Source organism: Cnephaeus nilssonii (genome assembly GCF_951640355.1).
Source record: "Cnephaeus nilssonii genome assembly, chromosome: 15".
Lineage (NCBI taxonomy): Eukaryota > Metazoa > Chordata > Mammalia > Chiroptera > Vespertilionidae > Cnephaeus > Cnephaeus nilssonii.
Window position 1 is genome coordinate 15,285,900 of NC_137086.1, and position 22,551 is coordinate 15,308,450.

At 43.0% G+C, this 22,551-nt stretch overlaps 2 protein-coding genes across 4 annotated transcripts in view; one reads left to right on the forward strand and one right to left on the reverse strand.

Annotated features, from left to right (window-relative positions):
• SLC30A6 (solute carrier family 30 member 6) overlaps nucleotides 1-6,256 on the forward strand; it is a 38,609-nt gene extending 32,353 nt beyond the window's left edge. The window contains exons 15-19 of one of the 3 annotated variants that reach the window (XR_013814638.1): nucleotides 938-1,060; nucleotides 1,858-1,906; nucleotides 4,670-5,144; nucleotides 5,250-5,280; nucleotides 6,043-6,256. The gene's annotated coding sequence lies outside the window, so the exon portion shown is untranslated. Of the gene's footprint in view, nucleotides 1-937; nucleotides 1,061-1,857; nucleotides 1,907-4,669; nucleotides 5,145-5,249; nucleotides 5,887-6,042 lie in introns of those variants that run through there. The other 2 variants (XR_013814639.1, XR_013814640.1) reach the window with 2 other exon arrangements.
• The window catches only part of NLRC4 (NLR family CARD domain containing 4), a 33,492-nt gene continuing 11,124 nt past the window's right edge, over nucleotides 184-22,551 (reverse strand). The window contains exons 3-9 of the mRNA XM_079792147.1: nucleotides 22,033-22,293; nucleotides 19,337-21,331; nucleotides 15,003-15,095; nucleotides 11,994-12,164; nucleotides 9,468-9,560; nucleotides 8,716-8,883; nucleotides 184-699 (exon numbers count right to left, since the gene is read on the reverse strand). Of these exons, the coding sequence (XP_079648273.1) occupies nucleotides 407-699; nucleotides 8,716-8,883; nucleotides 9,468-9,560; nucleotides 11,994-12,164; nucleotides 15,003-15,095; nucleotides 19,337-21,331; nucleotides 22,033-22,293 (3,074 nt within the window). The 3' untranslated portion in view covers nucleotides 184-406. The remainder of the gene's footprint in view (nucleotides 700-8,715; nucleotides 8,884-9,467; nucleotides 9,561-11,993; nucleotides 12,165-15,002; nucleotides 15,096-19,336; nucleotides 21,332-22,032; nucleotides 22,294-22,551) is intronic.

Consider the following 22,551-nt stretch of genomic DNA (forward strand, 5'->3'; position numbering starts at 1 on the left):
AAGAGAACCCTTCAAGTATCTGATAATCCTGTTAGGAATCATGAAACACAGAACTATAGCAGGTGTCATCAGTAAACTCCTTCCCACTTTCTCCTCTCCTTTGGTCTCATTTGCCAGGCATCCTCTTTTTTTTTTTTTTCCTGAATGGTGAAAATAAGAAAGATTTCCATGCAAGAGGCCAGCTAAGGAAGTGATGATGCCACACATCATCCTGATATCAGTAAAGGAAGAGGCAGTTTAGAAGGGGCGAGTTGGGCAGACACTGTTGACAAGGATAATTTTTAGGTGGATAATAGATTGCCATATACTTGCCAACCTTTGGACTATATGAGCAGAGATTTTTAAATCACCAGGCTGAAAGTAATGGAGTTCCCCAGAGCATTCATGGGCTCAGGTTGCCCTTTATTTAAGCAGTTACTAGTTTAAATGCACCTTTAATAACACTGACATCATCATCATCAAATTGCCACCCAACAAGCCTAGCTTCTTGCAAAAAAGTTAACTTTGATAACACATGGCCAAGTTTTCTGACTAATGCTGCATCGGGTAAAAATCTTTTAGTACTGAAGTCAAAAAACACCAATTGCTTAAGATTTTCAAATACACCCATGAAGGTAAGCCATCCATCACTGCTCACACAATTTCCTGCCAAATCCAGCTGCTGGAAGTTTTTCAGAGGGTTCTTTTCAAAAAATGCACCTGGTAAAAAATAGAAATTAGTATTTTAGTTGGAAGCAGAACAGTTTTTTGAAGAGAAATGGTCATGTTTGGACCAGTGCCTTACTTTAGAAATTCTCTATAGATAGGGCAATGATTATGAATGTGGTTCATTGTATTTTCAAGTTACATTATTCCTAAAGTGTAAGGGAATCTGGCAAATAGTAATTAGTATTTAATCAGTATAATTGACTAATATAATTATCCTATATAATAAAAGGCTAATATGCAAATAGACTGAATGCCAGAACAACTGAACAACCGGTTACTATGATGTGCTCTGGCCACCAGAGGGTGTGTGCGGAACATGGCAGGTGTCAGCCACGGGAGGATAGTGGACCAGGTGAGCGGGGGTGCCAGACCAAGGCGGGGGTGCTGGTCGCTGTCATCGGGGCAAGCCTCTGGTGATTACTGAAAATTCTTTGCTCTCACACACCACAGTCCCACCCAGCGCTCACATCCGTTGCTGGCACCAGGCGCTGGCCCCAATTGCTCAGCTCCATCAGCGGGTGTGAGCGGTGGCTGCCGGCCCCACTCGCCCTTCAGGGCTTCTCTACCTCCCCCTGTTCCTGAGGGGAGATAGGGGCCGGCAGCTGCCTCTCGCATCCTCTGCCAGCATGGCCCCACTTGCAACCACTGCCAGTGCTGGAGCCACTGCTCACACCCACTGCCAGTGCCCGGCGCTGGTCCCGATCGCTTGGCACCATCAGCGGGTGTGAGCGGCGGCTGCTGGCCCTGATCACTCCGAGGGCTTCTCCACTTCCCCCTGCTCCTGAGGGGCAATCGGGACAGCAGCTGCCGCTCACACCCGCTGCTGGCGCCGGCCCCAATAGCTCTGTGCCAGAGCGTGGCTGCAGGCAGACAGGGGACTAGGGGCCGCGGTGGGAGGGGCCAGGCAGGGGCGCAGAGGATGGGCCTTAGATCTCCCCTGTGCCTACCGCAGCCTAGTAGCCCACGGTTCCTTTCAAGGTGCACGAATTCCTGCACTGGGCCCCTAGTAATTAATATAATTTATAACAAGTATTTAAAATAATAGCATCTATAATGTAAATACAGTTGATTTATTTAGTATAATTCCTTTATATTAGCAAACCATTATAAATGAATTATATATTTTTTCCCTTTTTCTGACTCTCCCAGGAAATGGAAGATTGCTTAAAAATTGAAGTGCGAAAGATGCTATTAAATAGTGAGTACTTATTTTCAAAACTGGAGTCAAACTCCCAGCAATCTTAGATCATTGTCTCTTCTGAGAAGCAAACACTACCTGTTGTTTCGTGGGTATGGAATGCCCCTCCCTGTAAACTTGAATAAGTAAGCCTTCTTCAGAATCTCAAGATTTGGGTTTTGGGGGTTGTTCTTTTAACCCTCCCTGGACTCTTTAGGAACCTCCTCCTTTTCTTACAGACCAGGGCACTCTAAAGTACCTCCTACAAAGGGAAGGTGGATGGTCTAGCCATGACCTTGAGGTCAAAGATAACTCGCTAAGGAATCGAGGAATAAAAAATGTAGGTTTCTGGGTCTGGAAGACTGCAAAGAGCAGATCCACCCTGGACCGGTAGGACAGGGAAATAAGCTTGGTCTTCTGTAAGCCATGGTGTAGTTGGGTCTCGTTATACCAGCTTAGCCTGTGTCCAGCCCAACTCATCCACAGGGCCTCACTTTCTCCTCATAAGGAGCCCTTATTTTTTCCTTATAGGTAGCTTTCTCCCTGCGCTTTCTGCCTCTGCCTTTTTCATGTGCTTCCCAGCCTGGCATGCATTCAGTCAAAATGCTGGTTGTCAGTGTCTGTCAGGCTCCTGCCCCAAAGAGCAACTTGTTTTCTCCTTGACTAGAAGACCAGATTCCACCACCCAAAGGGAACTTGAAAAAGAGGAATTTAAAGCCCATTCCACCCTCAGAGGTGAACTATTTGTACAGGCTATCTACTAAGGTTTAGGAAAGGTATCAGTAAGAACTCTTTGGATACTCATTAGAACGTGTGCAAGCACAGGATCTGAGGACATGCATTCTGTTCATGTAATCTGCAGTGTTTTTGTCACCGCGATGAGCAGACTGGTCCTGAGGGAAAAGGAATCTGACATTTAAAGCTGTGGGCTGTGCGTGGGCTGTGGAGAGTGGAACTGGCTTGATCCAAATTCCAAGCAGAATTTCAAATGATCTGGGTAGAGGGATTCTGATCCTTGAAGGGTTCCTGTGGAGAGCAGCTACAGCAGTGGTCGGCAAACTCATTCGTCAACAGAGCCAAATATCAACAGTACAGCGATTGAAATTTCTTTTGAGAGCCAAATTTTTTAAACTTAAACTTCTTCTAATGCCACTTCTTCAAAATAGACTCGCCCAGGCCGTGGTATTTTGTGGAAGAGCCACACTCAAGGGGCTAAAGAGCCGCATGTGGCTTGCGAGCCACAGTTTGCCGACCGCGGAGCTACAGTGTTTGGACAGGCTATGGTCCGAACCTGTGGTTTCACATGGCTAAGTGATATAGGCTGCAGGATGTGCAGCAAGTAAACAAAGCTTGATCAGGTGCATGTAATTGAGTAGATTCAAAACCCACGAGACTAGATTCTAGTGACTAGAACGTTGTAAACATCTTGACCACGCCCTTACTTTGCCTGGTGGAATCTGGCTATAAAACAAAGACTCAGCTTCCAAGCCGTGGCGCTGTCTCTCCATCAGAGAGGGCAGCAGCATCCCACACAGACCCAGCTTTCTTCTCTTGTCCGTCCTTTCTTAATCCTTCACCGCCCCCTCTCAGGTTCACCAAACCTGGCTTTGCTGGCGCAGCACAGGTTCCTGCATCCTAAACAAAATTCTCGCATTGCCAGAGCTCTTACCAGTTTTTCATTCGGCAAACATTTTTGAGTGCCTACTATGTACCACAGATTGTGCTTGCTAGGTGCTCGGGATAGCTGAAAAGGGCAGACATAGTCCCTGTCTTATTGGGCTTACAATATAGTGTGAAAATATACATTATAAATTAGACGGGTGCTGTGGTTATTGATTTCAGAGAGGAAGGGCAAGTGAGAGAGACAGAAATATCAGAGACAGAAATATCAATGATGAGAATCATTAATCAGTTGCCTCCTGCACACCCCTCCACTGGGGATCTAGCCCACAACCCGGACATGTGCCCTGACTTGGAATCGAGTTGTGACCTCCTGGTTCATAGGTTAACACTCAACCGCTGAGCCATGCCAGCTGGGCTGTTTTGCCTTTAGTTTTACAGATAATTTCCAAAGTTATTAGGTCCATTTCCTTGCCCCTCATTCCCTGCAGTGAGATTGTTTCATAGTTTGTAATACAGTTAGATTGTTTTGCAGTCTGCATTTTGTTCTCACCTATTTCAGACCTCCTAAATGATTTTTTAGTTTGCATACATTAAGGTTCACTCTTTGTGTAGTAAAGTTCTATGGGTTTTGACAAATGCACACTGTCATGTATGCACAATTACAGTATCATGCAGAATAATTCCACTGCCCTAAAAAACAAACAGCTGCATCTGTTTAACCCTCTCTCCCCTCCTCCTGAGCCCCTGACATTTCCCTATGTCTCTTCAAGGCTTAATAGCTCATTTCTTTTTACCACTGAATGATATACTACTGTGTGGCTGTACCACAGTTTGTTCATCCATTCACCTACTGAAGGACAGCTCAGTCACCTTCAGTTTGGGGCAATATTCAGTAAAGCTACTACAAACATGTACTTGTGTCTCCGTATTGACTAATGAAATTATGTCACTCTTTCTTAAACAGTCTTGCTTGATTTTTACCTATTTTGTTATTCTTTTTAGAGGATCAATTTTAAGCTTTATTAATCTTTATACAGGCAGACCTTGGAGATTCTGCGGGTGTGGTTCTCTTAGGGGCAGAAATAGAATAGTGGAGACTAGCTATAATTATAAGAAATATTAATCATGCTCTGTTAACCGTGATGGCTCTGTTCTGATTAGGGAAAGCACATTCTAACCCGGCTGAGAGTTGTACGCCCCAGGACATGGGAATTAACATCGGAATGCAGTCCATTCTCCTCTTCCAAGAACCACCTATCATCCTGGAAAGATCAGCAACCTTGTTGCTGAAGCAATCTGGTCCCTTTGCAACCCCCGCATTGCCCGTAACCTTGCCTACTTCCCCATGCTTCAATTCCTACTCTCCTATGTAATCTTTGTCCTTCTACCCCATATAGGCAGCTGATTCCCATACTGCCGGCATTATTGCAATAAACACTCATATGATTCAGCACTGTCTGTGCTTAATTGGCTCAGGTAGTGACAGGCAGCCCGGACCCATTGGTTGCCCAGTTTCCATTCCAGAGCACCACAATAAAGGGAGTTGGGATCTTTTTGCTGGTGGAGGGTGTTGCCTTCAATATGTAAAGAACTCGACATCTGTGAAGCTCAATAAAGCCAAGTGCAATACAGTGAGGTACGCCTATACCTTTACGTTTATTATCGTGTGTTTACTCCGTGTTATTTTATTTTTACTGGCCTCTTTTTATTTTTTATTTTTTTTACTGGCTTCTTAATTTAGAAAGATTCATTCTCAGCCCTTCATCTTTAATGTAAGTATTTAAGGCTATGAGAATTTTCTTCAAGCCCTGCTTTTGCCGCATGCCACAAGGGTTGATATATAGTGTTTTCTTACCATTTGGTTCTAAATATTTCTGTTGAAATTTGTCACTATGAACCTATAGTGTACCTGTCTGCCACATTGTGTGATTTTCCCCAGTAGCCTGAGTGTAGGTACAGAAAAAGTGGGAAATTAAGGCCGATCCAGGCTTGGGGTTTTTCCAGGAAAGCACATGCCAACGACTGTATCTAATTTCATACCCCACATCTCTTGTTCTCGCTGCATCTCATTAGGCAGTCTTTCTTTAATGAGAGACTGTCTCTCATTACATTTTGCTTCGGTATGCTACTGCATCCGTATACATGTCCACCACTCAATGTCACTGCCTAAATTGACTGCTGCTACTGTGGGCCAGGGGAGTGTCATGGGGGACTGCAAGAGATGGAGATGGGAAGGGGACAAGGCAATTAACAGGCAGCGAGAGCCTGAATTGGCAGAAATGGTCAAGCATGTCTTTAAGAAAGTGGACATGCTGCCCTAGCTGGTTTGTCTCAGTGGATAGAGCATTGGTCTGGGGGCTGAAAGGTTCTGGGTTCGATTCCAGTCAAGGGCACATGCAGGGTTGCAGGCTCGATCCCCAGTAGGGAGTGTGCAGGAGGCAGCCAATCAATGATCCTCTCTCATCATTGATGTTTCTATCTCTCCCTCTCCCTTCCTCTCTGAAATCAATAAAAATATGTCTGTTTTTTAAAAGTGGAAGTGACAACATTCAATTTAATTAACCTGCCATTCGGAGCTATCATGTAATCCTGCCTTTCACAATTACCCACAAGCACTCAGTAAGTCTGCTAGATCCATAATTATACTGGAGTCTTCTGTTATGCTTATTTTTCTCATTTACATATGGAGGCAATAAGGCACTAGGTAATTAAAATCACATGGCAATTACCACCTAGCTCAGTGTTTTTGTTTTTTCTTTGTTTTTTCACCTAGCTCCGTTTTTTTTTTTTTTGGTAATATATCTTTATTGATTTCAGAGAGGAAGGGAGAGAGAGATAGAAACATCGATAAGAGAGAATCATTGATTGGCTGCCTCCTGCATGCCCCCTACTGGGGATCGAGCCCACAACCCAGGCATGTGCCCTTGACTGGACCCTTCAGTCCCCAGGCTGATGCTCTATCTACTGAGCCAAACCAGCTAGGGCACCTAGCTCAGTTTTTATTTCATTAAACACACCATCTCCCTCTCTGTTCTCACAGTCCAGGCTCAGAAGTAGGCAGATTAGGCAGCTACCTACTTAAAGATTTAGAAGATGCTAAAACGTCTCTACCTAAAAATGCCTCTGTCACATGTAATGCTAATTCTACACACTCCCCAAAGTGTGAGAGCCAAATTTTTTAAAGGCCTCTTTGAAAAGATACATCCTTTCCAACTCACTCAAGGTATGAGGTTACCTGAGAGGGGTTATTTATTAGCTAACTAATTAGTCTGTCACAGAAGCCACCTGCCTCCAATATCACCTGGAATGGAGGAGGGGCCTGAAGAATGACACCCAGGATGATCTGATTTGATGGATTAAGGGAGTATGTAGGTAGAGCAGATGGATGTGGAGTTAGGAATTAAGGGAAGGTGTTAAGAGAGTTGACTTGGGGTGCTAGGGTGGGGAGAAGAAATAAAGGAAAGGAAAATCCATAACTTAAAGCAACTTTAGGGAAGGCAAACCCCTTGGGCAGCCTAAGGACTTAGAGACACACACATCTCTAAGAGAGAAGGTTTTAAAAGAGGAGCAGGTGGGGAGTTAGTGTTGAATGTCTAGAGTTTTAGTCGGACAAGATGAAAAGGTAGTGATGGTGGTTGCACAAGAATGTGAATGTACTTAATGCCACTGAAAATATGTGCCTTGCAGATAGATGCTAGACCATCTGTGAGGGAAATGAAGAAGGCAGTCGAGGCTGTTTTCACTAATCCTTTGCCTTAGATGGTACAATGGCCTTCAAGGTGGATCCAATGATCCTCACCGCCTAGAATTCACTCCCATGTATTATCTCCTTCCGCACTGACTAGGGCTAACCTGGCTAATAATACGATGCAGCAGAAATGACCTTCCAAGACTAGATCATAAGAAACACTGCAGCCAAAACCGGTTTGGCTCAGTGGATAGAGCGTCAGCCTGCGGACTGAGAGGTCCTGGGTTCGATTCCGGTCAAAGGGCACATACCTTGGTTTCGGGCACATCCCCAGTAGGAGGTGTGCAGGAGGCAGCTGATCGATGTTTCTAACTCTCTATCTCTCTCCCTTCCTCTCTGTAAAAAATCAATAATATATATATATATATATATAGAAACACTGCAGTTTCCAACTGGTTCTCTCTTGGATCTCTTGCTCTGGGGGAAGTGAGCTACCATGTGGGGAGGACACTCAGGTAGCCTTTGGAGAAGTCCGGGGGTGGGGGGGCGGGGAAACAGGCCTCCAGTTGACAGCCAGCACTCACCCACCAACCAAGTGAGGAGCCAGCCACCCAGGAAGCAGATCCTCCAGCAGCCCCAGCCCATATCTGGACGGCGACTTCATGACAGAGCCTAAACCAGAACCACCCAGCTGTGCCGCTCCCGAACTCCTGACTCACCGGAACTGTGAAGTAAGGTCTATAGTTGTTTTAAGCCCCCATGTTTGCGGGTGGTCTGTTCCACAGAACTTGATAACTAATGCAGGTAGCATGAGGATCCTTCATCAGCTGCCTGAGGCTGGTGTTGTCCAGTCATTTCTATATCTCCATTTGTTTCTGGGATTATATCACAGCTACTTACAGATATTCTGTGACACCAGTTAAAGTTGCACTTACCTTTATATGTTTTGAATACACAGCAGGTGACTTAAAAACTTTAGCCAAGATTGGAGTGGCATTGCTGAATGTCAGACAGTTAAGGCTAGGGAGAGCTGTTTTTACATAATACACGTTGTCAAATAATGTAAATACTGTAGTTGAAATGCTTAAAAACCTGAAGGCAGGTCAGTGTTTTAAACCATGTTATTCCTTTAAATATATTTGTACAAAAAAAGGGAGGCAGCCGGGCTGGTGTGGTTCAGTGGTTGAATATTGGTCCATGAACCAGAACGTCACGTTTTGATTCCTTGGTCAGGGCACATGCCTGGGTTGCAGGCTCGATCCCCCAGTAGGGGGCGTGCAGGAAGCAGCCAATTAATGATTCTCTCTCGTTGATGGTTCGTTCTATCTCCCTCCCTCTCTCTAAAATCAATAAAAATATTTTTTAAAGGGGAGGGGGCAAGTAAATAAAGGCATGAAAGAAAGGAAGGAAGGAGGGGAGGGAGAAGGGTAAGAGGGGGAAGGAAAGAAGAAAGAGAAAGTCAATTTAAGAACTTGGTTAGGACCAACCTCTTTTCTCCTGGCTCTGCGTGTGTACCTACCTAGAATTCTCATCTCTGCATCGGTGAGCCTCCAGTTCTTCAGCCCAAGTTTGATGAGTTGTGGGGCCCCCTCCAGTTGTTCCAACAGCCTGGTCAGACTGACTCGCACATCACTACACCAGGGCAGCATCAGCACAGTGAGCTGTTCCAACACGTGCAGCCGGCCAACTTGAGGAACCAGAGACAGTTCAGGAATTGGATCCTTCTCAAAACTGATGAAGGACGAAGTGATAAAGGAGAAGGAGTGGTCTTTCTCTCTGCAGCCTACTCAATGTGCAGTGAGAATCAATTCGCTTTTTGGTTAGTGTTTTATGGAAAGTGTTCAAGAATATACAAACACTATTCAGGATAGTATAATGAAGCTGTGCGTACTAATACACCAACTTTTAACAAACAGCAAATCATGGATGTTTGCTTTATCCTCACCAAAGTCCTTCCCTTGTCTTATTCTGAAGTAAATCTCAGACACTAAGTATCAGGTTTTTTTTAAAAAAAAAACAAACATAATCACAATGTCTTGATCACATCTTAAAAATCTTATTACTAACTCCTTGAGCCAATTTGTCTTAAGCATGCCCTACTCTCAGACACTGGCTCTATAGAAGGAGGCAAGCAGGTGGGAGCCTCAGGTGCAGTGAGCATGTGAAAACTGGTGACTCAAAAGCCGTGGCCTGTGTTCCTTTAGGGCAGTTTAAGAGAGGGCTACCTGACTTCCTTAAGGTGCATCTCTAAGGCAAAATGGTCTTTCTTACTCAGTTCACGGAGAGCTTCATTTCCATCCTCTTCCAGGTGATTCTCAGATAAATCAAGAACGCTCAGTTTGGCCAAATTGTGAAGATTCTGAGCTGGAAAAAAAAATTAACCCAAAAGAAAAAAGACTATCAGGGTTAATTTTTAAATATCCTTATAAGAATTCTGAGCCCTTGTCTTCTTTGTTGAGAGTATACAAATCTTTATTAGATTTGATTAGCTATTCTCAAAAGTATCTGGCTACTCCCATGACTGTAACCAAATGGACAGATATTTGCTGGTCCTAAATTCTGACCAACAAACTTCAGCCTAAAGGCAAAATGGTCATTATTACTCAGTAAAACCTAAAGCAGCACGGACTACAGTTGTTATCACTAAAGGAAAGTCACTTCTTTCTCTCAGCCTCCGTGTCTTCATCTTTAGAATGGGGAAGATGAACTAGAGGAAATGTGAGGTTGCTTCCGATTCTTTTTTTTTAATTATTTTTATTTTATTTATTTTATTTATTTTTTTTTTGCTTCCGATTCTTACATGCTCTTCTCATCAGGAGAGATGAAGGAACAAAAACCAATGAGATGAGCTGTTCTTTGTGTACCTCAGTCTAGATTATTTTGGTAGTTATAGTTGTGATGTACCTCAGTTTAGATTATTTTGGTAGTTATAGTTGTGATGTACCTCAGCTTAGATTATTTTGGTAGTTATAGTTGTGATGTTAATAATAAAAATTTTAATAAGAACATTAGTCACAAAATGCCACCACTCTAGCTAAGAACTGCTTCTTTTCTTCACTACAGATACAGGTACTCGCCCCCTTCCCAAAGTTCAGTTACCCCACTTCGCTAACTGAAAGAAACCCAAAGAGGATTTTCGCCTTGCTTTTACAAAAAAGGCGAAAAGCAAAAATAGCGCTCAATGTTGGTTTTGCAGAGAGCCTTATAGAGGCATCCAGAGTGGCACAGCCAAGCTCCTTCCTGGGAACTACAGTCCGCATTGCAGCATCAAGCCGCCAGAGCTTTGAGCTGTGTCTGTGAGCATCTGTGCTTTATCTTGATTTATTGTGCACCTGTTAGCAAGTGTGTCCTAAGGTATAAGAAGAGCCTAAGAGAAATCATTTTGGAGTCTGGGAATGGTCGAAAATTTTCCATGAAGATGAATGGTAATTGCTTATTTGCTTAATGCTCTATTAGCTTATTGAAAGTTTCACAGGGCCCAGCCAGTGTCGCTTAGTGGTTGAGCATCGACCCATGAACCAGGAGGTCATGGTTTGATTCCAGGTCAGGCACATGCCTGGGTTGCAGGCTCGATCCCCAGTGGGGGGGTGTGCAGGAGGCAGCCGAGCAATTATTCTCTCTCATCATTGATGTTTCTATCTCTCTCCCTCTCCCTTCCTCTCTGAAATCAATAATATATATATATATATATATTTTTTTTTTTTAAAGTTATAAAAAATTTATTTAAAAAAAGAAAAGTTTCATAAGAATGCTCTACTTTCTGAAAGTGGGGACACCTGTATTTATCATGGTTGCTTAATCTAGTTGAAGTTTTTCCTATCAAGACTGATTAGAAAAATCTCCTTTAAAAAATTAGTCATTTTGCATGAATTATACTCTTGTGACAATACTAGCTATTATTTTTTAAATCAGTCCTATGAATCCTTTTCTTAGAGTAAAATATATTCTGAGGTTTGGTGCTTTAAAAAACCCACGGACTCCCCCTAATAAAGGGATGGTTGCTATTGTCAGTTCCAAACCTGGCTCCTCCCAGTGGCAGGTGGAGAGTAAGGGAGTGTGCTCTCCATTCTCACGCTCCGAGTGCTTGCCTAGCTTCTCCAATCATGGATTTCTCTAGTTTTTTATTCATATTAGCATATAAGTAATCTCAGTAATTCCTACAGACTCCATCAGTCCTTTTTCTTCTTCTGTGTGTGTGTTTCTTTTTTTTGTTTCTTTTCCTCATCAGTTTTATATTGTTTAATTTTTAAAGGGTTATACTATTTCCCTCCAAAATCTAAATGTAAGAAACATCATAGTTTAACATAATCCAGTTTATCCAGTAATATGCAAAGGTTTTTTCATACTTAGTACTCACACTCTTTGGGAACTCAAATACTCAACGCCTATCTTAATGCACATTAACTCTATCTTAACAGGGCAATGGGTAAGAATTAGAAGGCCTGACAGCATTTAAGGAAATCCCTCTCTCTCCTTCTCAATCTTTTATTTATCCATCCATCCAAATACTTATTAAGCATCAAGCACCTACTTCTTAATTTCTTCCTCTTTACCTTCTCTTAAAATTATAACATCTTCAATTAGTCTGAAGTTCTCTATTATCCATCTATAATCCATTTTTATTCTAATTGTGGAGAAAACCATTAAAAACAGACTAGATATTACCCAGATGTCTTCATTATCTTTTCCAGTTTCTCTAAAAATTAAATTGCTGCTTGAGAGACTTAGCGTGCACGAATTACTACGAAAGCACCACATCTTCTCTCACACTGTTCTCAGTCAATGCAGGCGAGTTACCTAGGGTTTTCACAGCCTTTGCGGTCAGGCAGCAGGAGACTAATTGGATTTCCTCAAGGTCACAGGGTTCGGCTGACAAAGACTTTGCTATATAATCCATTCCCTCCCCAATGTCAGACAAGTGGATCAAACGAAGTAAACACATATTCTTCAGGTTTGTCAGACCTTCAGCTGCAAATAGAGGGAAAGGAAATGCATTAGGATACCGAGTTAATTTGATTTAACCATAGATGAATGGCTGAAAAGAAGGCAATGAACAATTGCACCGAGGCCTTGCCCTTGCTCTTTCTGTAGAGACCTTGAGTTATAAAAAGCCAAAGAGAGCAGATTTTCTTTCAACTCTCACTTCTCTCACTTTCCAGTCTCCTGGGCCATACACTCTCTTTTGTGGAGATCATTCTCTTGAGAGCGTGAGAAAACGTATAGTAAATGTGCAGTATTTTAACGGGTATCCATGAGTGCCTTTACCACAACTTTTTTCATAGAAATAAGTCTTCTGAGTGAGCACTGTCTCTTTAAACCCTTCAAAAATCTTAGAAGGGGTGGAGGCTGAATTCCAAGGGGCAGCATGGGGACGTGAGTTCCTTGGTGTGCTTCTAGGATAACTGTTCACAGCCTCAAAGGAGCCCTGCTGGGACTGCATGATATGGGCCTTCCTGGTGCTTTACAATGAAGACCACATCCAATGCAGCACGTTAACCGGGAGAAAGATTTATCTTATACCAGTGGTACAAGTGAAAACATTCTGAAATGTCCCTTGGATTGATTAGGCATACCTTTGTGTCATTAAAATACTGCTTGATCTTGATGGTACTGTAACCTAGAGGAAAGAAATGTACTATTTTTTTTGTGTTTTTTTTTTTAATATGTTTTATTTTTTTTTACAGAGAGGAAGGGGGAGGGATAGAGAGTCAGAAACATCGATGAGAGAGAAACATCGATCAGCTGCCTCCTGCATACCTCCTACTGGGGATGTGCCCACAACCAAGGTACATGCCCTTGACCAGAATCGAACCTGGGACCCTTGAGTCCGCAGGCCGACGCTCTATCCACTGAGCCAAACCGGTTAGGGCAGAAATGTACTGTTTTAGTAATAGCTACCTTGCAGCGCTTTGGGAAGGTTGCGGATAAGGTATGTAATGTATTTAGGATGGTCCTGGCACATAGAAGGTGAATATTAGTTGTTGTCTTGGGGGAACACAGAGCTCAGAGGTTGTAAGCATGAGCTTTGCAGTCAGCTTGGTTCCTGGATCCCGTACTTAATAATTGTGTGAGCGTAAGCAAGTTATTCAACCTTTTAGCTATGGTTTTAGGGATAATTATACCTGTGTACTAGGACTATTGTGAGGAGTCAATGAGAAGTACTAGTATGTCAAAGTGCCTGGTGTACTTATTGTCTAACCTATTGCACAGTAACTCTTTGATGAATAGTAAATTTAGACTGGTTTATTCAAGTCCAGACTCTAATTCCTTAATAGTAGGACCAGATTGTCTCAGGTGGGTGTTTTTGCACCCTTTCTACCAATTGGTGAGAACTTGGGCAAGTCAATAAACTGTTCTAGGTTCCAGTAGCAGTAAAATAGGAAAGTTAGCCCCACCAGTGTGGTTCAGTGGTTGAGCATCCACCCATGAACCAGGAGGTCACGGTTTGATTCCCAGTCAGGGCACATGCCTGGGTTGCAGGCTTGGTCTCCAGTAGAGGGTGTGCAGGAGGCAGCCAATCAATTATTCTCTTTCATCATTGATGTTTCTATCTCTCTCTCCCTCTCCCTTCCTCTCTCTGTAATCAATCCTATATAATAAAAAGCTAATATGCAAATTGTCCCCTCAACCTGGAGTTTGACCGGGAGTTCAACCAGGGGGTGGGGGCAGCAGGTCAACCACCCCCGGCCCCTCCCCCCAGCCATCCCAGCCTGATCAGCCCTGATTGGGATGGGCCTGCCGAACCCCACCTGTGCACAAATGCGTGCACCAGGCCTCTAGTAATAACATTTAAAAATTAAAAAATTAGACTAGATGTTCTCGGGCTCCTTTAACCTCTCATATTCTGTGTAACTCACAGGCATGCAGCAAATGTTCACTGAACACTGAATTAATTTGATTATGCTTATGGAAGCTATATAATGAAAAAAAGTCAGTCATGCTTTAATTATAGGATAGGGTTGTCTTTAGGCAAGCAGAATGAAAACAAACAAGGCTGAGGAGCATTTAACTGAGGTCTCAAATGTGGGTGGGTAGGGGGAAGAGCCAATAAAAGAAAAAAAGGAAAGAATGACACCCCCCAAAGCTGTTAAAAATCAGCTTCAAACGGAAACCTCCCAGTCCTAGAAGGCAAACCACATGTTCTGCTTGTGTTTTTCCTTGATCTACATTCATTCTTGTGTTCCATTCTACCTTTTAAGATTTATTTAATTATAAAACCACTGTATAATCTTTTTAATATTGTTTATATGCTTTAAATACAAATATAGCCAATAATTTCTGAAGCTTTTCTTAATTATAAAGCTACAGTTTAAACATTTACATTGTTTCTATGCTTTAAATGTAAGCAGAGCCCTAGCCGGTTTGGCTCAGTGGATAGAGCGTCGGCCTGCGGACTGAAGGGTCCGTGGTTCAATTCTGGTTAAGAGCACATGCCTGGGTTGCGGGCTCGATCCCCAGTAGGGGGCGTGCAGGAGGCAGCCAATCAATGATTCTCTGTCATTGATGTTTCTATCTCCCTCTCCCTTCTTCTCTGAAATCAATAAAGAAATATATATATTTTTAAAATGCAAGCAGAGTCAGTCAGCCAGGAAGATAAAACATATTCTGTATTCTGTTCTCCAAAGGGTTATCATCTAGTGGTGTACACTTTACATAAAATGGCGCTATCGGGTGGAGAAAAGTGTCCAGGAAAACTGGTGCAGTCACAAATGCATAAAGGCATTCTTGCCTTGTGTAGACTGAGTTAACTGTTCTTATTCTCAAACTTACATTAATTAAAAAAAAAAAAAGAGAAAAAAATCTAACCTAGTTTTATAGCATCTTCCTCATTCATCTTAATGTTATCCAGCATAAGCTTCATAAGATTCTTCAAATTTCCCAAGCTGTCCGTCAGACCACCTGCCAAAAGAAAAGAAATTGGACTTTGTTCAGCTGTCATTTATTAAATTTTTATTACCAATGAAAAGATTTTTGTTGTTACCATAGGCAAGAAATGCTCATGAAATTGATACCAAAATGTATGGTTTTTGGTCAGAAATGGGCATCATCTTTAGCTAAAAGCATGTTTTCCAAATATAATGCAACCAGACTGGAAAACAGTAGCATAAAGATAATAGGGAAATTACCAAACACTTGGACATTAAACAGCATACCTCTAAATAAGCATAGATCAAATAGGAAGTCTCAGGGAAAATTAGATAATATATTTGAAAAACACAAAAATAAAACTATAATATCAAAAGCTGCAATTAACCTACTATTAAGAGAGAGGTCTATAGTATTGAATGCTTATATTAGAAATAAGGAAAGGTCTCAAATCAATAACTTAAACTTACTACTTAAGAAACTAGAGGAAGAAGACCAAAATAAACCCAATGCAAGAAGAAGGGAGAAATTAATAAAGATCAAGGCAGAAATAAATAAAAATTGAAAACAGATAAACAGCAGTGAAAATGTATTTGAAAAGATCAATAAAATTGAACAATTTCTGGCAAGACTTACAGGAAAAGAGGAAAAACAAATCACCAATATCAGAAATAAAAGAGAAGATATCACTGCAAAACTGCAGATGTTAAAAGGATAGAGAATAATATAAATAAATCTACACACATGAATTTGACAACACAGGTAAAATTGCCCTATTTCTTGAAAACCACAAACTACTAAAACTCACCCAACACGACATAGGTAACCTAAAGAGCCCTATAAATCTATTAAGAACATAGTTTAAATTTTTCTAAAAAGAGAAATCTGCAGGCCCAGATAATTTAACTTGCAAATTTTACCAAACATTCAAAGAAGAAATAAACCAATTCTATAAATCACTTCTAGAAAATAGAAGTAGAGGGAACAATTCCCAACATATTTTAGCTCCACTAACTAATATGAAACCCAGATGAAGAGAATAAAACAAAAGAAATTTTCAGACCAATATCACTCATGAGAATAAAAGCAAAAATCTTCAATAAAATGGACTCCATACAGAGAATGCAGAGCTATTTCAATATTTGGGAAGCAATCCATGTAATTCACTATAACAGTCTAAAGAAGAAAAACTACATGATCTTATAAATTGATACAGAAAAAATATTTGGCACAATCTAACATCCATTCATGATAAAAATTCTCAGCAACCTAGGAGTAGAAGGAAACTTCCTCAACCTGATAAAAGCCATCTACAGAAAAAAACTACAACTAACATTGTACTTAACGGTGAAAGTCTGAATGCTTTCACCCTAAGATCAGGAACAAGGCAGGATGTTCTCTCTCAATTCTCATATTCAATATTGCACTGCCAGTCATAATCAGTGCAACAACGCAAGAAAATTAAATAAAAGGAATACAAATTTTAAAGAAGGAACAAAACTGTTCTTTTTTTGGAGGTAACATGATTGTTTATGATAAAAAATTTCAAGGAATCTACCAAAACAAGAAAACAAACAAAAAAACTTCCTAGAACTAATAAGTGAGTTTAGCAAAGATATAGAATACAAGGTCAACACACAAAAATCAATCTTACTTCCATATAGTAGCAATAAATAACTGGCAACCAAATTATTTTTAAAATACCATTTACAATAACTCCAAGGGAATGAAAAAGTTAAGTACCGCTATAAACCTAATAAAACATATACAGGATCAACATGATGAAAACTACAAAATGATGCCAGCCCTAGCCAGTTTGGCTCAGTGGATAGAGCATCGGCTTGCTGACTGAAAGGTCCCGGGTTCGATTCTGGTCAATGGCACATGCCTGGGTTTCAGGCTCAATCCCCAGTACAGGGTGGGGCGGGGCGTGCAGGAGGCAGCCAGTCAATGATTCTCTCTCATCATTGATGTTTCTACCTCGCTCTCCCTCTCCCTTCTTCTCTGAAATCAATAAAAATATTAAAACAAAACAAAATGATGCTAAAAGAAATAAAAGAAAATATAAATAAATGGAAAAAGAAACCATGCAAATAGATGGAAAGATTTAACATAATATAAATGTCAGTTCTCCCTAACTTGGTCTATAAATTTAATATAATTTCAAACAAGATCCCAGGAGGAGTGTTTGGTGATATCATCAATGTAAGTCTAAAATTTACATGGAAAGGCAAAGGAACTAGAATATAAAAAAGACCTTTGAGAAAGAAGAATAAAGTTGAATAACACCAAGACGTGACACCAAAAGCATGATTCACAGAAAAAGAAACAGACTGCAACATAATTTAAGACTTTTGTTCTATGAAAACACTGTTAAGAGAATGAAAAGACTAGCTATTCAGGAATAAATAGGTGTGAGCTAGGAGGATTCTGAAGAGACTTGGAGGGCAAAAGTAAAAACCAACCTTGGGTATAAACAGCAGAGAAGTGGATTTTAGCCATAAGAAGGAATAAGCACTGATCACAAAGTCAAAAGGGGGGAAGGATGTCAAAAAGGGCCAGGGAAGTAGAACAGTGGGCTCTGCCCAGCTGGAGATTGTGTGTCTAGTCCGAAGAGCACTGGAGCAGATCACAGGCTCTCACAAACCGTTACCAAATGAGGACATGGGCCCTCAGGTGTCAGAGCAACAATTTTTAAGAGAAATGAAAAACTTGTGTTTTCTCATGATGGCTCCCAATTTCAAAAAGCTGGCAACTCCTTCCAGAAGAGCCATGGCTGGGGGATGAGGAGGACAAGGAGACTTTTCACTCTAGATTGTTTTATCATTGGGACTGTGTGCATATACTACTCAAACACTGGATTTTAAAAATTAAGAACAAAACGTGAAACAGAACATTCTAAACACGGTGCAGGCCAGTCCAGCACATAGGCGACCCGTGTGCGTGATCGTGACAAAGGAATAGCCATGAAGAGGGGAGAGTGAGCCTCCTGGCATGGAAGGTAGTCGAATAACGTCTGGGTGATTCTCTAGAATCTTACAGAAGGCATTCCTGCATCGAGTAGGATGTTGCAAAAATTACTTGTGCCAAAGATTCTAGATTCTTAAGTCACAGCAGATCTCCTCTGCAGGTGACAAGTGAGGCAGAGCACCATGGGACGTCACTTGTGATGAAAACTAATCTTACTAGGAGATGACAGTCAAGTAGGGCGAGGCCCCTGCCACAGCTTCGCACCAGGCGGCAGCCCTGCTCCTGGCCACAGGGCGGGTCTGCACAGCGAGGCCAGACACTCGTCTTTAGTGTGACTTTGAATTTGGGGAAAACTCCCCTTTGCCCAAAAAGATTGCCCCTGCATGTGTGTGTCCGGAGTCTGAAATTCATGGTAAACAAAATCCATTCCCCCGAATCTTTTTTCAAAATGAACAATACTTGGGGTGGAGATGGGGCTGGGTTTGTTGTGCAATTTCCTAGATAAGAATCTAGTGACACAATTAGCCACTAGCTCCTGCAGGTGATTAGTTTACAGGCTGGATTTCCTCCCAGACTTGCTGGGGGGAGGGGAGCCCCTGGCAGGGAAGCAGGGGATGCTGGGTGGAGATGGAGATGCTGAGAAGGGGAAGAATTCACTCAAGACAAGCTTATCCTCTGTACATGGGGGGAGAGGGAGAGTGAGGAAGTAGGTTTACAGTTGTGAGTACATGAAACACAGAGTACACACACACACACACACACATACACATGCAAACACACACTTTGCGATATAAACTAGAGAGCTACTCACACTATGTAGCTTCAGCCCTGGACATCCTCCCTAGGGCCTCCCAACCGGACAGCCTTCCTCCCACACGGATCCTCCTTCAGTCCTCCCACCTCCTTCTCAAGTCCTGACGCCTGGGAGAAGCTATTAGAAAATGTAAAGCAGCCGAAACCGGTTTGGCTCAGTGGATAGAGCGTTGGCCTACGGACTCAAGGGTCCCAGGTTCGATTCCGGTCAAGGGCATGTACCTTGGTTGCGGGCACATCCCCAGTAGGGGGTGTGCAAGAGGCAGCTGATCGATGTTTCTCTCTCATCGATGTTTCTAACTCTCTATCCCTCTCTCTTCCTCTCTGTAAAAAATCAATAATATATATATATATATATATATATATATATATATATATATATATATATATATATATAAAAGAAAATGTAAAGCAAAACAGTACGCTGTCTAATATTCCCACGGTACTTAGCCAGGTTCCATTAAGGCTTCCACTGCTGAGGGTGACCATACCTGGCAGCCGCTGAGTCTGTAGGTTGCGAATACTCAGTGTTTTCAGGTTTGCCACGGAAGTGATGTGCTGCTCGTCCTCTATGGTGAGGGGACTGGCTTCCACCACGAGGGCATGAATGTGCTTACAGGTGCTGAGGACCAAGCTGAGGCTTCCGGCCACACCGGCGCACCTCTTAATGGACAGCCGGAGCCTGGTCGCGGAGCTGAATATCTTCCCCAGGTATTTGACATCTTGCTTATTCAGCTTGCTGAAATCCCGGAGTGTGACCTCCAGAGTCTTGAACTCCTGCTTCCAGTTGAAGAACAGAGACACAGCCCTGCTGGGAATGTAGGTTCCAGAGGACTCCTCCTTGTGGGTCCTGCTCGTGCCCTCCGTGGGCTTGTCCCACGAAGCTGTGGCTCCCCCGTAGAAGTCCAGTTTCACGAAGTCCAGGGCGCTTGCACAATTAGGCAAGTGCTCAAAGAAGTCAAATAGGTAATCAGGGATGTTCTCTGAGTTGATATATAAGCTTTTACCACGAAAGAAAGCTTCAAATTCTTCACTCAGGTCTGCCTTGGATATGCTCTCCTGAAATAAGTTGATGCCACACTCTGTGAAGGAACTGATGTTGATGGCTTTCAGAATTTCTTGCACAGTGGTGCTTTTCACATTTTGCATCGATTCCTGCCTCCAGAGAGGCCTCTTGGTGATGGAGAAGCTGGGGAGGCTGCCATGTTGGCGCACGGCTGCCAGGTGCTTCAGGACGGTCCTGGTGGCTTCGGTGGAGGATCCGCACGTGTACAGGAGCAGGTTGCTATACTTGGATGTAATATCTGAAATGGAAACCATTTTCTGCAAATGACCGTTCCCCTTGGTCACCTCCTCTGGCTCCCGAGATGCCAACAAACTGCTGAGCCGGCGTCCTGCTATGTACTCCTGGAATGACTGATGAAAGAATTTATACGTTGGCTTGAACCGCTGAGCCGTGTATTTGCAGAGGAGGCCAGCTGTCAGTAGGACATCCTCGTTCACACCGCGCACATCCTTCGGTTCGAAGTCAAACCTGCGGTTGAACACGCCCTCCAGGGCCAGGTCTCCACAGTGGTCCAGGCTCTGGGTGAGGTCACTAGCAGCCACCCCTTTATGTCTGTGCTTGTTCTTTTGTATGAGCAGGTCATAGAAGGTACAGAACAGCGTTGTTTGCGTGTGGGAGTGGAACTCACTCTCCCCCATCTGGATTGCACAAGTGAGGACCACGAAGAGTGGGGTCTTCATCAGATTCCGCATGCACCTGGACTTCTGAATGTGCAGCAACAAGCCCTCTGCGTGCTCCCTGATCAGCACTTCCCGGATGAGAGCCTGTGCACTCGCCTCCGTCATATCCCCCACCTCGGCAGTCAGGGCCCCGAACTGCCTGATGTGCTTCAGGCTCTCGGTGGTGGTGGTGACCATGACCATATTCTTGAAGCGGTGGTTTTCCTTTATGAGGGCTTCAATTTCCGGGCAGTTCTGGGCCTTGAACTCGTTGTAGCCATCCAGGAGAAAAAGAACCCTCTGCCGGAGCTTCAGCAACATGGCCAGGAAAGTCTGCTTTCTGATCGCGTCGGGGACCTCCAGGAGTTGGTCACACAAGGTTTCAAAGAGTCCACCCTGGGCCCGGCTCAGACGGAGAAAGAAGACTAATTTGAACTTGGTCAGGGCCCCGCACTTTCCCGAGGCCCAGAGCATGGCGATGCGCTGTAGCAGAGTGGTCTTCCCTTTGCCCGACTCCCCTTCGATGATGCAGGGGCTCTGAAGAGTGTCCAGCAGGCCACTCAGGGTCAGCTGGTCCAGACGGTGATGGTGTTGGTCCTTCCTCCATAGAACGGGTTCCGTGAAGGTGCTTTTCAAATTAAAAATAATGTCAATATCTTCACCCAGGGGATAGAAGTTCAGAAAATATGGGGACTGGTATAAATCTTTTAAATCTTGAGCCAAATCATCTAAGTCTCCTTCTGACATCTGATGAAAAAGGCCTATTGGAGAAGAGGTGAAATTAAAGAGGACCCAGTTCTGTGCCTCCCCAGAGCCCAGAGTTCAGGAGAAGGAGAATCTTCTACTGATGGTTTTCAGTCCCTTCCCCAGTTCTCAGCTGACACAAGGGTTTCCAAATATTTATTCCTGCTTTTCCCTGTCACCCTTTACCCGTCCTCCCCTCTTGACTTCTGTTTCCTCCTTTCCGCCACCAACTCTTGTAGCAGCTGATTGGAAATGGGAGGAGTCTGTGTCTGGGTTAAGAAAAGTGCCTGAGAACAGTGGGAAGATGGCTGATCAGGCCTTAACCTTGATTAAAATCTGTCGTGAAGTAATTTACCAGTTTGATGAAATAAGAACTAAATTAATGTTTCACGAAAAGCAGAATCATGCTTCTTTAGTCAGTCATGGGCTGGTGGAAACCACTACGGCATGGACTTCTTAGGTGCCGCCATTGTCCAATTTGGTTTTGAGGTGAGGCCACTCTAAATCATCTATTCCCCGACCCTGGAGTCACCTATTGGCTTCACCGTCAAGTGATCTAATGGCAGTTTTTTCTGAGAGTGCCTGAGCTTTTCCCTACCATGGACACCACCCAGGGATATGAAGAGCGGGGAGAGCAGAGGCTCTGTCATGGGGATCATGGGTCTTCACCGTGGTTTAGTCTATTTGTGGAACAGATACAAAGCAATCTGATACTTACTTTGTCCATTCAAGTCCTGAAACAGAGGATAATCCCACTTTTCAAGGGATTTAAGAAAGAGGTTACAGGCTTCTGAACCCTTCTTCAAAATCATGTGAATGGTCCCTCTGGCAGCATCCTGCTCGACCTTCTCGCAGCAAATGATGTTTACTTCTTCAAAATTCAGAACGTTCCACACAAAGAGCTCGTCCACAACTTGCTTTATCACAGTCATTCCCATCCTTTGAATGAGGGCTTGACTGTTCTCCTTAATGAAATTCACTGAGGAGATGGGGAAATATATACGTATTTATTCACTTGTATAAAATAGGAATGCAATGTTGCCAGAGCATTAGGGTCATGATTCCCCGCCCACCCCCCAGCTTTAGACCCATCTTGAGTTATGGAGATGGCAAATGCTTGAATTCCAGGCCCTCAAGAAAAGCCCGGCAAAGCTCCTTATCCCTAACCCCTTGGTGAGCAAGATGGTGTTTCTTCAGTAATAAAGTAAGATGAACAGTTTTATTTCCCAATATAAAA